The 16,983-nt window shown below is 37.2% G+C and overlaps 2 protein-coding genes across 4 annotated transcripts; both read left to right on the forward strand.

The window, feature by feature from the left end:
* Positions 1–2,546: 2,546 nt before the first annotated feature.
* LOC119079494 (replication protein A 70 kDa DNA-binding subunit-like) lies at positions 2,547–5,255 on the forward strand. 2 transcript variants are annotated; one of them, XM_037187442.1, is made up of 8 exons: positions 2,547–3,286; positions 3,359–3,476; positions 3,673–3,739; positions 3,801–3,972; positions 4,035–4,349; positions 4,413–4,556; positions 4,971–5,052; positions 5,125–5,255. In XM_037187442.1, the coding sequence occupies exons 1-8, from the start codon at positions 2,804–2,806 to the stop codon at positions 5,160–5,162; spliced, it is 1,419 nt and encodes a 472-aa protein (XP_037043337.1). In that variant the 5' UTR covers positions 2,547–2,803; the 3' UTR covers positions 5,163–5,255. The 2 variants fall into 2 exon arrangements, with proteins under 2 accessions (XP_037043337.1, XP_037043338.1); XM_037187443.1 differs by having other exon boundaries at positions 2,626–3,286; positions 3,359–3,472; positions 3,669–3,739.
* Positions 5,256–14,357: 9,102 nt separating this feature from the next.
* LOC119079528 (putative carbonic anhydrase 3) lies at positions 14,358–16,983 on the forward strand. 2 transcript variants are annotated; one of them, XM_037187510.1, is made up of 4 exons: positions 14,358–14,428; positions 15,919–16,164; positions 16,218–16,563; positions 16,625–16,983. In XM_037187510.1, exons 2-4 carry the CDS (start codon positions 15,921–15,923, stop codon positions 16,902–16,904), a joined length of 870 nt encoding a protein of 289 aa, XP_037043405.1. In that variant the 5' UTR covers positions 14,358–14,428; positions 15,919–15,920; the 3' UTR covers positions 16,905–16,983. The 2 variants fall into 2 exon arrangements, with proteins under 2 accessions (XP_037043405.1, XP_037043406.1); XM_037187511.1 differs by lacking the exon at positions 14,358–14,428 and having other exon boundaries at positions 15,683–16,164.

Raw genomic sequence — 16,983 nt, forward strand, 5'->3', positions numbered from 1 at the left:
TTCGGCCACCGAACTTATGCTTAGGAGATAAGTGCAAGCGATAAATACAAGTAAGTTCTGCTGAAAAAAATAACGAAAATTGAAGATTATTTTCAAGAAATTTGGTCTAAATCTCGAATTACCATTCTATGGACCTTCGTCTTTCAACGATAACAAAACGTCTGAAACAAAAATATCTCGAGAAAAACGTGTAACAACTCTTTTGAATTATTTAATTGACTAACAACATGTTGAACCGTCAGAAACAATGCGGGACATTTGTCTACTTGTTTCATTTGTGTCGCCTTGTATTAAGCGCTAATCGACACTTATGCGACCGTGAATGATTTTTAGTTTTCAAATAGTGCGCAGGCTAACAATCATGATTTTTCGGGATCTCACCTTACCCCTCTGCACCCTCTTGTAAATATAGAAAAAGGAAAGTGTGGACAATTATGTTGAAACTCACAGCAATATTTTGTACAATGGAAGCATTGGTGCTTTGCTAAAAACGTTGGTAGAAGAACTATCACTCTCTTCAAAAAAGAAAAATATGAAAGAATACAGTCGACGAAAACTAGCTTATAGACCTACAGCTAGTGAAAATCTCTGGGTAATATGGTCCTACATATAGTAATACTCATGTTAAAAAAATTGAAGTACAAGATTTGAAATCAAACTCAGTTAAAAATACTTTGATCGATGGAAGCAATAGACCCACTAATAATACTGGTCATATGCTTGCCATCCTTAACAGGTTAACATGAAATCAGCTATTTTCTGTTATTAGTGAAAATATGGGAAAGTCTGAAAACATGAAAATTTAATTCTTTCGATTTTACGCAAGTTCTTAATGAATTTTGTAAATTTTTAAAATCGGTTTGACATCTAGTGACGGTAAGAGTCAGACACAACTAGTCGATAATCTGTCTGTAATCAAAATCGTTTCAAGAGGAACCGAAATTTTGAGTTATTGCAGGAGACTATAGGGTAAAACTATGAAATTCGAGACTCAGCCGTTCGAAACGAATAAAGGGAAAAAACAATAGAGGGTTTGTATTTCAGCACGTGCTCGTATTTGGTAAATTGACCTGCTATGTAAGGAAGGCTGTTTGAACAAATTATACCAGGGGCAAGGCTTAGAAGTTTTCTCAATTTCTCAACATTGTCCATGGTATATCAAGATGACTTGACGAATATCTTAGTTGTTTTTCCTGAAAGCTCTGCACTTGAGGCAGAACAATAATATCTTGAACTGAGACTTCGTGCTGACAAGTTTTAAGACTTCTAACGACATGGATTTTACCAAAAGTGCGATAGTAAAGTCGAATAAAATATCACCGATTCTGCAAGCCTGGTGCTGCAGCATACAAACCTTTGAGGGAAAGAGATAAAATATTCTGTATACGCTTTTCATAATAAATGTTTTGTCTCTTTCCCCCAAAGGTTTTTTTACTGTCAAATAAATGTTGTTTTGACCAAAAAGTTTGTAACAGAAATTGGGTTTGTTATGCCAAGGTACGATGCGTTTGAATGGGAATGGTTACTCATTTTTTTTATTATTGTTCCTCGTGTTAAACAGAGTTTTTTAAGCTAAAAAAAAGTTGGTCATAGAGATGGTGACTTTTTCAAGTTAGAGCACCGAAGGAAAAAACGTCACGTTTACGTGTAGTTATTGACCTCGGCTTGGCCTCGGATCAACAAAAAATCACACATAACCCTGACTTTCTAACTTTTTCGTAGTTATGTAAATGACTGCTTATGTAAATATACGCTGGTCGATTCTGCAAGGTTAAGAAGAAAACAAATAAAAAAGACTGTCGACTGTTGTCAAATGATAAAACGCTTAGTTTCTATCAGTTCCGACTGCAAAAGTCAACCAACTTTCTCAGGCGAATTAAAAATGATTGATGTACGTTTTTCATTGATTACGTCGGAGTAATGGTTATTTACACGAATTTTTGTTGAGCCGAGGCGAAGCCGAGGTTAACAATCACACGAAAGCGTGACTTTTCATTTTTATCCTGAGTTATGTAAAGTACTTTACGTGTTACGGCATGTTTCATTTTCATTTACATTGCCTAATCACGTAAAGCATTGTACATTGTGCCCCTTCGGGTCGGGCTGTAACACCCCACTTATCAAATACACAACTTGGAACCTCGGAAGTAATATACTATTACATGCTATAAGGTCGTCGCTAAGTTCATGCTATTCGATGTAATGAACGACTTTCGACCCGCAAGCATGTAAAATTATTTTCATGTGTCGGGGCCGAAAATGAGGGAGTTTTGAGATTTTTCTCGGGTTTTCGACCCCTTAAATGAAAATTTTTTTGAGTATCTGCTTTGGACATTTGATTTTAGGCACTTTCGCATGTAGCCCTCACTTCGTTCGGGCTGCAACTCGCGAAATTTCCTAAAAACAATCGTCCAAAACAGATACACAAATAAGTATTGTTTATTGTTATTTTACGTTTCCATGCATCAACCATCAGATCACACTGCTTCGTATCATAACATTTATTGTAGCTCGAGATTTAATATTGAAATGCCAATCCATCTCTACTGTGTCATTGGTTTTTCATGTTGGCCGGAAATTTTTTCATATAAAGCCACATCTGGCAATGTTCTTTGTATACGTAGAATGCTTAGTATTTGGCCAGTCACTCATCGCGCCATTGTTGATATTGTGTCACTTTTTTTTGAATCGTTGAAATGATTTTCTCGTAATCGAAGTTACAATAAATGTTATTGTCTTATCATTACTGTATAGTAAGTTGCTAAGTGTTTAATTTGCCATAAATTTTGTTTTCCTGTATCCGATGGAAAATTGGAAAGAATTGGAAGATGACGATGGGAGATCATTTGTTCAATATATAAGCGAAAACAATGATGGACAAATCGTTTGTATGGCATGTGCAAAGCCCATCGCGAACAAAGACGATTCCGGTGGAATAGAAAAAATTTATTCTCACACGAGATCCATCGAACATGGATTTAAATTGTTTGTGATGCTAAATTTAAGTGTGGAAGTCGTGGATCTTTGTGACGATCGAGTGGATCGGCCATCTAAGCCAAAAGAAAAATCTCTTCAAATAACCCGTAACGCTACCGATAGCACGTTGATTGTGTCCGGTCTGGACGTGATTAAGTATGTCATTCCAATTGTCGATTTGCCTTACTTGAAAACCAAGATTTACGATCGTGATCCCATACGAAAAACCGTGATGTCGTTGGACAATTACGTAACGAAATCAAATTCTTCATCCAAAAGAAAGTCATCTGAAGAAGAAGCAGACAATCAGGTACTGGTACACATTTCTATTTTATTTTGTTAATTTTACGATTCGTAACTGGTATGGTACCTGATTTATTAGGTGACTCCGAAGAAACGTAAGACCTCTCAATTGACATTAGAACGGTGGTGTGTGCAAAATAAAGAAAATCAACAAGTCAATTCGTCTGTAATCGAATCGCCACAAAAAATACAGTCAGGTAATCTTAGGATCGATAAACAGCGAGAAAAACGCGTTGCTCTACCAGTAATGAAAAAAGATCTTTAAGGGCAGTTCATACTCGCATAGATTTTTGCGATATATGCGACCATGAACTGGCCTTAAGAAACAAAAATTGGTCGAAATCTCAGCCCCTGTTGAGCTCAAGTAGAAATAATTTCATTCAAATTTTTCAGTCACTCAAACAACGTTTCCGTCTTCTGAGGGTCTAACACGAATCAGTGATGTCCGACCAGCAAAACGGTAAGGCAAAAATGTAAATTTATTTGTTGATCAAATAAAAAAAAATCTGGTGTCTAAACAGCGGTATCAGTCAAATAATAAGAGCGCGAGTCACATTAAAGAGCGACATACATCCGTTTTTTAACTTTCTGGGGCCAACGACAATGTTCACGATGGACATCGTAGACGAATCAGGTGAAATGAGAGCATCGGCATTCGGCGCAAGTGTGGATAAGTTATACGATTTGGTTGAGGTATAATTCAGAGCATCCAGATCGGAATGAAAATTTTTATAAAAAAAATAAATTTCTTGCAGGTCGATCGAATCTATTACATCAGTAAATTCAAAGTGAAACTATCTGATCCGACTAAAACTCCGCACATTTCGGAGTACAATATTACGTGCAATGAGGAAACAATCATACGGCCGTGCATTCTTGGACCATTTCAAATTCCCCGGCTCAAATTCAACTTTCAACCGATTTCGAACGTGGAACATATGACCAAAGATGATATAATTGACGTCATCGCAATATGTGAAAGCTTCACGGAAGTCGAGAACAAACGTTTGGCCAACGGGGTACAGGGTAGGTGCAGAGGCATTTGGCTGGTGGATCAATCAGCGACAAAGGTAATTTACATAATGAAGTTCCATCGCTTCCGTAGTTTACATGGTGAATTATTTTAATTTCAGATCATGCTGTACATTTGGGGATCAAACGCAGATAATTTCGAAGCAAATCGTCCCGGTGACGTTATTGCCGTAAAACGGGCTAAAGTAAAAACTTTCGCCAAGTTGAATTTGGATTCGTCATGCTTATCTTCGTCTACGTTTCAGGTGAACATTTAAAATTTATCACTTTCTTCTCTTGTCTTTGTCTCCATTGGTCCCTTTTAAGACAGACAGCAAATTTTTGTATTCATCTAAATATGGTCCGTCCAATCGTGTGATGGTGTGATTGAAGTGTAAGCAAAACTAATTTTTGTTTGACTAAACGATCATTAAAAAAGTAGATAGGCCCCGCAGAGCTATCTTGATGTACTCGTTGTAGATTTGTTTTTGAATTCTTCTTTAGAAGATTCGTCCGCTTTGTAATGCCTCTTTCTTCCAGTAATATACCTAAACCTATAGGACTGGTCCATCAACGAGTTACCATCTTAGCAATAAATTCATAACTTAGACAATTTAGTGTTATTGTCCAAGAAACTCATTAAAAATTCTAAAATTCTTTTCGTCACTCGTCGTTTACAGATCAACCCCAAATTGCCAGAGGCAGATGCATTAAGAACTTGGTATTCGCGAAAGGAGAATGTGGCAATGAAGGTTTTGTCCGGTAAGATTTATTTGATCATGTTCAATTTACGGAATCTTAACGAATCTTCAAACAAATCTTTTTCTTCTTTAGGTATACCACGTGCAAAGAAAATCAATGCATCAAAATGAGTACGCTAAATGTCGAATTCATTGCACTTTGCAATGTATATTGTACATCGACGTGCGTATTCAAATTTGAGACAAAAAATGGAAACAAAGAAAAATTTTCATTAAATTTTTTTTTTAACATTTTATTAAAATCATTCGTGTAACATGCGGGTTGTAATATTAAAATTAATTTTGCTTCGATTTTGGCATTTGAAGATTAATTTCTTGTGTTGTGTTTATGTGTTGTGTAAGAAATTTTAATAAAAAAGTTAAATTTTTGCAGGCAACTAAGATGAACTATCTCAATTAATTTCTGAAGATTTTTATTAATGGAATTAAATGAATCAAAGAGAATATTGTAAAAATTTTACGAGTGTGAAGTTTGCGGCCAGAGCGAAGCGAGGGCCGTAATTCACACGAGTCGTGACATTTTATTCACGATTGAAGGTTTTGTGAAGGTTTTGGGAAATCGAGGTATTATTTTTTCTCGGTCTACCAATAAATTTCTCCTTTTACATATATTTTAAATCCCTTTACCATTATAGAGTCGAAATTGGTACCAATTTACCGAAAATATTGGTAAACTGAGTTATTTTTATATATATTAAGGATAGTTGTTCCGCTAGTCTAGAGATAGGTCTAGGGTAGAAGAACGCGCACGGAGGCCTCCGTTGGGCCTATTGTGCTACTATTTAGTTAAATTAGGCATACGCTACGTCTTGGAACCTTTCTGTACTCACTATGTAGTTCAGAATGTCCTTGGGTTGCATATGTTTGATCGCCTGGTATTTTATGATATAACCGCCAAAATGCTTACACCTGTTCATAATGTAAGCTGGGCAGTCACACAGAAAATGCTCGGCTGTGTCCGAGTGGTGTCCACACTGATCACAGCTTGGATCTGTTCGTAGTCCGATATTAGTGAGATGAGTATTGAAGCCGTAATGTCCTGTTACAACTCCTGTATATAGTTTCAGTCTTGTACGGCTTACATTTACTAGGTACTTGGTATTATTATTGTTGATGCGAATGCATTCTTTAGCCTGTCGGCATGACTGCACGTTATTCCAGTGTTCTTGAAACTTTAGTTTTTGTAACGATAGCAACTTTCGTCTTTTCGAAGAAAGAGGAACCTTAATTATAGGTTCGGGTCCGGAAATGTTGCTCAAAGCTGCAGCTTTAGCTAATGTGTCTGCCGATTCGTTGCCCTCGATGCCGGAATGGGCTGGAACCCATACCAGCTTCACGTTGTTGTTTTTAGCCACCTGATTTACTATTTTCCAACATTCTAGTGATAAAGCTGATGTTTGTACATATGCTCTTAAGGCCTTTAGGGCGGCCTGGCTGTCAACACATATATAGACCATCTCGTCCTTGCAATCATTATGCAACAGCGTATGATAAGCAGCAATAATTGCCCGTAATTCAGCGAGAAATATATCGGCATAGCTTCCGAGTGGTATCAATATTTCCATATTAAGCTTGGAGCAGTACATCCCTGCCCCTGCAGAGTCATTTATAACGGAGCCGTCAGTGTATAAGACAATGCCTTGCTTGGGTGGAAGATCCCCATTAAGCCATTCATTCCTGTCAGGAATGGCAACTTCAAAATTTTTATCCATTGTGAAGGTTTTATTAATTTTGTCCGACGGCATAGACAAGATCGGTAGTAGTGTAGTCGCCTCAAACCAGGCCTCGGTGTGGTCAGTCTGTCTTATGACACACTCTCCTTGAGATGCTAGTCGGTCTATGACTTTTACTGCTTCCGATTGAATCAAAATGTGCAGCGGGGGAAGATTGAGGATAACTTCTAAAGCGTCCGAGGGTGTGGATTTCCAGGCACCCGTAATTGATTTGCATGCTAGCCTTTGGAATTTCTTTAGCTTCTTTTGGATATGTTTGTGTTTGCTTATGTGGTTCCAAACAAATGAGCCGTACAGTAGGATGGGTCTAATCACAGTAGTGTAAATCCAATACATAACCTTGGGAGATAAGCCCCACTTGGTCCCGTAGGCCCTTCGACATTGCCACAGGGCAATAGTTGCTTTGTCTAGGCGGTGTTCAAGATTAAGAACCCAGAGTAGTTTACAGTCAAGAATAATTCCTAGATATTTAACCCATTCGGCTAATTTTATTGGAACTCCTTTGATTTTCGGAATATATAGGCCCTCGACACTACGTTTTCTGGTGAATAGGACCATCGTTGTTTTATCCGGGTTGATACTAAGTTCATTTTTATCACACCATGCAGACACTATGTTTAATGAAGTTTGCAACAGGCCGCATAACGTATTTACACATATGCCTCTAATGATAGTGGCTAAGTCGTCGGAAAATCCTTCGGTCTGGAGATGCAAGTTGTTCAGCTCCGTCAAAAGTTCATCTATTACTAGACACCACAAGAGTGGAGGTAAAACTCCACCTTGTGGGCATCCTTTTGTTGTGATTATACAGATAGATAGTCCATTAAAATGTACAGAGACCACCCTACTGCGCAGCATGAATTCGATCCAACCAGTGATGCCAGGGTCAATGCCGAAATTATTGCATGCTCGCTTAATTGCTCTGTAAGTTATGTAGTTGAAGGCTCTGGCAATATCAATGAAACAACCTAAGGCGTATTCATTAGATAGTAGAGACAGCTCTAAGGTCTGGACAATATTGTGCAGTGCATTTTCGGTAGATTTCCCTGGTTGATATGCATGTTGTTTTTTGTGTAATTTAGTTACTGAAAGAGGTCCGTCCCTGATGTATCTATCAACTAGTTTCTCTAATGTTTTCAACATAAAAGAGGTCAGGCTTATCGGTCTGTAGTTTTCTGCTAAGGAGTAGTCACTCTTGCCCGGTTTGATGATGAACACTACTTTTACGCTGCGCCAGCAACTTGGAATATGTTTTAGAAGTAAGCTTGCTTTGAAGATATCTATAATCACCGAATTGATGAGTCCTACAGATTGTTGTAGCATAGCAGGTATTATTTTGTCTAGGCCTGCCGACTTAAAAGGTGTAAATGTATTTATCGCCCATCTAATTCTGTCATTAGTGACTATTTCGTCAATAAGTTCAGAATTTACCTCGCCCTCCATTTCAGGTAGTGACAGTCCCCCTTGAGTTTCATCTTTGCCAATAATTTTACATTCTGGGAAGTGAACCTTCATTAAGTGCTCGTACGTTTCGGTCTGATTTCTCGTATAATTTCCTGTTGGTAACAGCAGCGAACCGACTGCCTGAGCAGGATCCTTCGATAGTATTTTAAATAACTTGGCTGAATCGTGGATACTGTTGATAGAGCTGCATTGATCTCTCCATGCCGATCTTTCTTTGCGTCTCAGATTTCTATTATACTCTCTTAGTTCGCTGTAGTAAACCTCAAAGTTGCCAGAAATTTTACACGCATTGAATGTTTTCCTGACTTTCTTTCGCTTAATTCTATCCTCATGAGAGTAATAAGGTACCGTGTTGCCTGCACTGTGAGAACGTATAGGACACGCTATATCAAAGGCGTTGTTCATTACTATCTGAAACGAATATGCCAAATCGTCCAAATCTTTTTTGTTTTGCGGTATTCCTGAGTGATATAACTTGTCCAAATTTTCCATTATTGCTTCTCGAAAGGCGTTCCAGTTTGTAGAGGATGGGTTTCTGAATTGTAACGGCGGTAATTCATCTAGACTGAGTTTAAAGTGAATACAGCGATGGTCAGATGTCAGAATATACTCTGTGACTTGCCACTCCGTGAGTTATTTTTAACGATGAACCAAAAATTAATAAAGTTCATTTATTACCATGTCACCATGTGAAGGTATATTAAGTACCGGGGGACTTCCTTTTTTTACACAAAAGTGTAAGAGAAGAACATCTGTCGTACTTTTTTATTTTGTGAAAAAGTCCTCGTTCCACATTCACAAAACAAACTTCCCATCTACTCTGATGTACAAAAAAGCAATCAAACAGAATAATAGACAGCTCATACGAGTGGGAATACGAGTCATATTTTATTTATGATTTGAGGTTGATTGAAAATCTTAAAAATTGAAAATTTATAACAAAATTGAGAACTCAAAAAGTGGACAAAAATCATTCCACCTTACGCTCGATGGTTTCCAAGAATTTTTTTTTGTCAAATTTGTCAAGAAAAGTGTCAGTCAAGGGACCTGACCCGCTCAAAAGGTGGGACCTAGTATGAATTGTAGTTGTCGCTGATTTTATATTAAGTTTAGAAATGTTCACAGCCAATTTTAACCAGTTTACAGATAAACTTTACAGTTTTCAATTAGTGTCCTTCTTTCATCTCTTCAGGCAACTTAAAAAGTTAAATCATTAGTTTTTCGATAAAGAGGCACTGCACGCTAGATAACAAAAAAGGCTACCAATTGAGTGTCACGGGAGTGCAAAAAATCAATACATTTCACTAAATCGGCACCCTACGAATTCACTATTAGTCACTTACAGACCCCCATTTTGTAGACGGTGTACCTTATCCATCCTAAATCTTCTCTTGATATTGACCTCTTTTGATATTTCGCTAACAAAAAGCAAATTGAATTAAGTGATAAGCTGACTGATAATAAACTCTGTGCAGTGCACTGAAGATAACATGCGAACAGTTTTATCATCGTCACATTTCATCAGATTTCTCACACTCACTGCATCGTAAATAATAATTGTTATGGCTATCGAACGTTCTATCATTTCATGACTCATAAATGTTTTCATAAAAACATATCTAAGAGAGAGGATTATAGTTTGTGTAGCACATCCGAAATTTGGATTGATTCCAACGTTCTCATTGACTGGACATTCAGGATTCGGACAAGTGTTAGTTTCATTATCATAAGCTGCCAGGGCTTATTTTAGAGAATTTTAAATTTTCAGAATTTTTAGAATTAAAATTCTCTAAAATAAGCTCTGTGAGCTTATAATGTAACGTTACCTTCCCAAGACAGCAGTTGAGTAGAAACGTTCAAATACGGTTGTGTTCAAACGTGATATTTTCATGTTAACGAGGGTAACGAGGTACTTTCATCTGGAGGTAACGTGGAAAGCCAGTATTTTCATGTGATGTTGAAATGCAATCTTTAGATGTTGAGGTAATATAATAGTTTTAGTTGATATGAAATACAGTCACAAGATGTTGAGGTAGTGTAGAAAGTGGTCCTTTGACGTGACATTGAAATGCAATCTTTAGCATAAAAATAAATTACGTCATTGTTTGGTGATTCTTTTCCGAGATAGAGCCAAAGGGAGTGCTATAATCCCTCGTGGAAAAAACCAATCTCTAAACAATTACGTCAGGTGCTTGCGAAGCGCTGAGAAAATGAAAAAAAATAAAATAGAAACGTTGTGCCACTCGCGAAAATGTTAGGTTCATACCTAGGACCAGAAAAGTGCGACTCGCCTTCGGCTCTTTCTGAAAACCTCTCGCACGGAAATAAATCTCTGACATCAGTGATTTTATGATGAAATGTAATAGCATATGAAAATCTATTACATTTGAGCTTTAGTTTCCAAACATCATTTCCATATAAGCTTAGTCGGTGAATATTTCACTCTACAAAAGTCAATTAGTTTAGATACAAAATGTTCATATATGTGTTAATGACTGTCAATGATTGTCTATTCGATTTGTTCAATTCATGCAATCAGCATCCCTGGCGTCAATTAATCAGGTTAAAAAGATTGGAAATCATGAAGTTACGTGGCTGGGCAAGATGATTTTTCCTTCATTCGCTTTCTAAGTAATACCATAGCACTTTTTTTTATCGTATGGTTTTAATAGTCCTCTCAATCGTACATTCAGTTTTAAAAAAGATCAAAAATTAAAGGTTGACACTGACCAAAGCACCTAGCAGGGTAATAGAGATTTTTACACGTCAAATAAAGTAGTATTTTGATACCATTAATACCATTAGCAGCCTTAATGGTAATTTTGCAATGACATTAAGAAAAAAAAGGTATGGAAATATTCGCATACTTCGATTAAAGTACTACTTTATTTTTTTCTATTACCCTGCTAGGTGCTTTGCACTGACAAACAAAACGTAAAGAATTATGTAAACAAAAACAATCGCAAAGAATTCCTCCAACCAAGTTGTTACAAATCAAGCGATTTTAGCCAGTCAATCGCTTCTTCCGTCAGTCCGTTTATGTCATTAGTAGTTCCTGTGAACTTGTAGATCGGGCATTCCGATAGGATGTGCTTCATAGTCTGATGCGGATGTCCACAATTGCAGCTGGGGTTGTCGATGAAGTTCCACTTGTACAGCATGTCGTTGCAATTTCCGTGCCCTGTCCGCAGTCGATTTAAGTTGCACCAGGCCTTTCTCGGTAATGTAAGTTCTATACTGTTGAAATGAGTAAGGATGAACAATTCAGTAACCAGTCCGTTATCCAGCCACAACGTATTCCATGCATCTTTGGAGCTGAACCCTGCTGAATGCAGTATTTTTGCCGTTGCAGTAGGTGGATTTCGTGATCTTAACCGTTGGTTTATGTCCACCAGAAGATCATCGTGCAGTGGCATTGTCGGGTTCGTGCTCGCTTTACGGTAGAGGTTCAGCAGTGCATTTTTTCGCCGAATGACTGGAGTAACAATGTGGCTTAAGGCTGGTAGCCATATCGATGGCGTTGATTGTACCGTGCCGGTGATAGTGCGCATCGTTTTGTTCAGCTCGACGTCGATTTTGTAGGCATGTGCACTGTTTATCCACGTTTCACAACAATATTCGGCGCACGAATAGACCAAGCTGAGGGCAGTTGTTCGTAGGCAGGTCGCTGTAGCTCCCCAAGAGGTGGCTGTTAGACGTTTTACGAGATTGTTTCTCTGAGCACTGAACAAAGCACTAGAACAGATTTATTAACGGTCATTTGGCCCTTCATTTTTGAAAAATGCTACTGCGTTCCAATTAATTTATTTATTTTTATATGAGAAATTTAGACTACTGCGTCGAGAAGGCCCCTCTTGAAAATTCTGTTCTAGTAAATTCTGTTCTAGTGCTTTGTTCAGTGCTATGGTAATACTCACTCATATGACATTCTAATGTGGTCCGTTGCCGACTCGAAACGTTAAAAATATCGAATGTAACATTTCATTTATTTAACGAATTTTATAGAACAATTAGGTACCATGTCAATGTAATGTGCTATAACGTTGTAACCAAACAAAAAAATTTTTGGATTTTTGCGATTGCTACAGTCAACTCTGGACTGGTATCACTCGTATAACTTTTGTGTGGTGACACAAAGCTACACAAAAGCTCTTTGTGGATAGTCTATGAAAAATGTGATATCCGGATACCCGTACGAAAGCTCTGTGCAGATGCATCTAGTCTTTTCGTTGCCAATAGTAGGTAGAAAGCCACTCATTTTGTGATGTGGTATTCTGAAAACGAATAGCAAAATTTTTTAATTAGTTATCCTTATCTGCTCAAACTGACATTTATTTTTAAAATTTCTGGTGCCAGAACGTTTGAGTTGGTTTGTGAACATCCTTTTCACATTTGCTCTTCGAAAATTCGTATTTCCTCGCCACTTATGTCACACTACTCACACCTAATAATTGCTTTTTATGAAAATGCATAAACGAGCATGACTCCTGTCCCAGAATTTTTTTTTTTTTATTCCTTTTGGTTAGTCTAAACGTTCGAGTCGATGGTTCGCCACCTGCTACTTCCTTTAGTCCAATTCACTTACTTTGATTATAAGTAAATTTGTCTTGTCACCCACTTCATTACAAGTCAGCTAGGCCAATAGTATTTCTACTAGTTTCGAAAACACTTCCACAAGTAAAAGAAAAATATAATTCCTGAACATGTTGCACATTGCACTGAGCGTTGCACTGAGTGAATGCCTGCAACGAAATATATTGATTCGTTATCGTAACGAAATTTCGTTAGAGGTCAACTTATTTGTTTTAATGAATTATGGTCATGTGATCAAAGACAATTGAAATTTGGCAATTATTTCAGATGAATGCATGGCAAATACATCGTGACCTCTAACCAGATCAATTTAAAAATAGACTTTCGAATGCATAAAAAATACGAAAATATTATCAAGAGATGATGCAACATTTTTACTTTAAATTAAATATAACATAAAAGGTTTTACAGATCGGAGATCCTTAAAAATCTTTTTAGGTTTCTAGTGGAAATTTCTAAAAAAAATAGTAAAAAGAATTTTTCGATGTGCTCATAATCCTATTCCTATTGTGTGGGTTCAATGTGTGAATTAAATATTCTCATCCAAAACAATCCACAAATGTAGTTTCTTAATGGACAAACTGCAATGCGTTCGACGTAAATTTAACACGACAGAGGAAAGTAAACCAGGCAGGAGCGCTTGATTTGACTAGGGATCTGAATTATCTAGTAGCCTGGTCTAATTTTCTATGCCGTGAACTTTAAGAATTAGTGAATGGAAATTGTAATCACCTGGTACGTCGTAAGAAAGCGAAATGCCAGCAGAAAATATCAACACTCAATAGTACAAAGTTTATTTATCGAAGAAATCGTATCGACTACACGTGCTTTCCAGTTAGAAATAAACACAAACTCAGAGTAATGTTTATTGTAAAGCTACTGAAATCTGAAATTGATGACCCAATTTATAAGAAATTCAAATTGAAATTCACACAAAGGCGATATTTATGGGAAATTCGAGCCAAAAATTACATGTCCAAATTGTTTGAGATTTAATGCGGACACATTAACCTTGAACTTAATGAACTTGATGTTGTTACGCTTTTAAAACGAATGAGTACCTGACCTGACATTTTTCATTTTACCTTTACCATTGAAGCATAATTAGAATTTTATTTTTAACTAAACGTTTCTCATGGTTTTGTAATAAATTACTCTCTGTTAGTTAGTCTCAAAAATGAAATTAAGAGACAATTCAACGCACTTCAAGCATGAGCGTTACTCTAAACTTGACAGTGTGTCATATAACTGTAAGAAACAATTTCATACAAAATAGTGCTCTATTTGACAGCTGTCGACTATGATCACTTTTGCTTGAAGTGCGTTGGACAATTGCATTACGCACAATTCAGTGTATACAAAGGAATGAAAACCTATTTAAAAAAAAACAAATTCAAATACAATTTCTTGAGTATTTCACCATCCGGTTTTAGCCTCTCCGATTCTCTCATTTTTATTATTGAAGTATTTCTACCGCCACTTGCGAAATGAATTAACCGCTGTTGATCATTTAATTGTCTTCTTTTTCTCGCCTAGTTTAGTTCGGTATTCTTGTGTGTTTTGTTGTGGCTCCAAAATCATTTCAAGGTGAGTTTTACGCAGTTCAATTCAATCACCTTGATTATTGTTTTCCGCTTTAATTTTGGCATCGGGCGAGGGGGAAACCACTGGCTAAGAGGTGGCAATTCAATTTCTAATTTCTTTCAATTCCGTTTGATTACCTCAATTACCGGAGAAACTCGTCTAGTTGCCGGACTCATTCTATTTACTTTCAATTTCGTTTAATTCCTTTCAATTTCTTTCAATCCCCATTAATTCCTGTCAATTCTTTTTAATTCCTGTCAATTCCATTTAATTACCTGTCAATTTCTTTCAATTCCCATTAATTCGTTTAATTACCGGATTCTCCACCAATTCCGAGCAGGGTGTGTAATCAATTACCAGAGTGGTTCCTCGGATAATCTGGCACACGGTGCAAAAAGAACGCACTCTTGAAATACTTAAAAGGTGAACCCAAATGCGCAAGTTTAATGCTGAAAATGCTTTTTAGCCCTGTCATCCTAATGACTCCTTTTACAAAATGTTGGTATCGAAAAATCGTTTGTGAGTTCACATTTTACGTAGTTGAAAAATGCATTGTTTTAGCATCGTGTGCCGTGTTTATTGAATACAAAGCAAAATTTGAATAAGAAAATACCGTTTGCATATGCAAAAGAAGCATCACAAAAATATTTACCACCTTAGATAACACAATCATACAGCTAGTGTCTCTATTAACTGGGACAAGAAAACAATTCCTATTTCTCAGTTCCCATTTTCTACTGGTGCGTAAACCTTTCTTCCCAGTGTCGGACTGGCTCAAAAAAGCCCTTCGTTGTATAAGCGTTGTATAAAGAAATTTTTCAAAAGACGTCCATAGGGCCAGTGCGGCACTGTTTCTTCCACTTCGTATTTGTTTAGCTTTCAGTATGCATTCAAAGATCGATAAATTCAAAACTATTTTCTTGCGAATCAACATCAGGGCTGGAATAACATTTCCTGCGCCCTGGGCTGTTGACATCAAGTAAGAAGTGAATGATCGGGAGCGGAGCGAGCGAGAAAATGTTGTACTTTCAAAACGTTCTATTGCTCAATTCTCAGCGCCCTTAACTGGTCGAGCGACCTGAGCTAACCCCACTTAGCTCATGGGTTAATCCGGCCCTGATCAACATTAGGTGGAGTATTTGGAAGCGATTGCTTAATTGGTTTCGGTCAATGTGAATTTATCGGATTTTTATGCATGTAGCTAAAACTGTAATTAGTTACAAGGCAAGTGCTTTTGCGAGGTGGAAATATATTTGATATGTCGAAGTAAGCAAAACAAGTTAGACGTGTAGGAAACCTATTACCGACTCGTAAAATCTGACATTCAAATTTTCATAAAGTTACCGATTCGTGCTTTTTTTTAGTAAAGAGAAAGTGTGATTTCAGGCTGACGGTTTACAAGAAATATTTTCAAATGATGTTCAATGAACATTTAATCTCAAACGGCAACGGTTTCTCTCAACAATGTTTTTGTTAACCAGTTTTACATTTAGACATGGCGCATTTCAAAGCGGTCATATTTCTAATTTGGCTGGCCAGTCCTTCGCTGGGACTAGACAATGGACAGATAACCCACGAAGAATTTTGCTACGAGGATTATTCCTGTGGACCGATGAGTGCTGATTGGAGTGGTCAATGTCAAAGTGGTGAAAGGCAGAGTCCAATCGATTTGCCATATATACCTCATCGGCATAATCGACATGTTGACTTGGAATTCAATGATCTATATTGCAGTGATGGTAATTTAGGAATCTCACACATGAAGCAAAAAGAAATAACTATTTTCCGTCAGAATTTTGGATCGTTGACAACGGACACACAATTCAAGTAACATTGGAAACGGATCCGACATCATTAGCCAGAGTTTCCGGCTATGAATTCGATTACCCATACATTTTCGCTCAAATTCACTTCCACTGGGGCTATGCCGATGAAAGTGGATCGGAGCATTCAATTGATAATGAGTTTTACTCCATGGAAGCACATCTTGTCCATTATGACTCCAAATATGCTAATTTCTCTGAGGCTGCTAACTCTGGCGATCCAAAAGGCTTAGCTGTAATTGCTGTATTTATTACAGAAGGACATGATTGGAGTCATCACACAGGTTTTGATACTATTGCGGAAAACATTCCACAGTTAGTGCGTTGAGAAATAGCTTTGAAGCAAAAAAAAAAAACATTTTTTTTAATCTCGCAGGTTTGGTTCGGTTCCGACACACATTCAAAAACGAATCGATCTCTCGACATTTCTGCCGAGAAAGGGACAACATTTCTATCGGTATTTCGGTTCATTAACAACACCAATGTGTAATGAGGCTGTTGAGTGGACTGTGGTTCGCGACCCTATTTATGTGAGACGGTCACTCATCAAAAAGTTTCGACAAGTGAGGCGATCAGATAATCGAAGGATTGGAGAGAATCATCGACCTATACAAGATGTTGGCAACAGGCTTGTGCAATACTTAACGAAGGCATAAACTTAAGTTGGATTACCTTTTAAAAAATTATAACTTTGATAAAATGAAAGTATTGCTACAAACTCCTCAATAAATACAA

Source organism: Bradysia coprophila, unplaced genomic scaffold, assembly GCF_014529535.1.
Source record: "Bradysia coprophila strain Holo2 unplaced genomic scaffold, BU_Bcop_v1 contig_324, whole genome shotgun sequence".
NCBI classification, from domain to species: domain Eukaryota; kingdom Metazoa; phylum Arthropoda; class Insecta; order Diptera; family Sciaridae; genus Bradysia; species Bradysia coprophila.

Coding starts and splice junctions, on each gene's coding strand:
- LOC119079494 (XM_037187442.1), top strand. CDS start 2,804: ATGGAAAATTGGAAAGAATTGGAAGATGACGATGGGAGATCATTTGTT. Junction 3,287..3,358: donor AAGAAGAAGCAGACAATCAG/GTACTGGTACAC, acceptor CTGATTTATTAG/GTGACTCCGAAGAAACGTAA. Junction 3,477..3,672: donor GCCACAAAAAATACAGTCAG/GTAATCTTAGGA, acceptor CAAATTTTTCAG/TCACTCAAACAACGTTTCCG.
- LOC119079528 (XM_037187510.1), top strand. CDS start 15,921: ATGGCGCATTTCAAAGCGGTCATATTTCTAATTTGGCTGGCCAGTCCT. Junction 16,165..16,217: donor TGATCTATATTGCAGTGATG/GTAATTTAGGAA, acceptor ATTTTCCGTCAG/AATTTTGGATCGTTGACAAC. Junction 16,564..16,624: donor ATTGCGGAAAACATTCCACA/GTTAGTGCGTTG, acceptor TTAATCTCGCAG/GTTTGGTTCGGTTCCGACAC.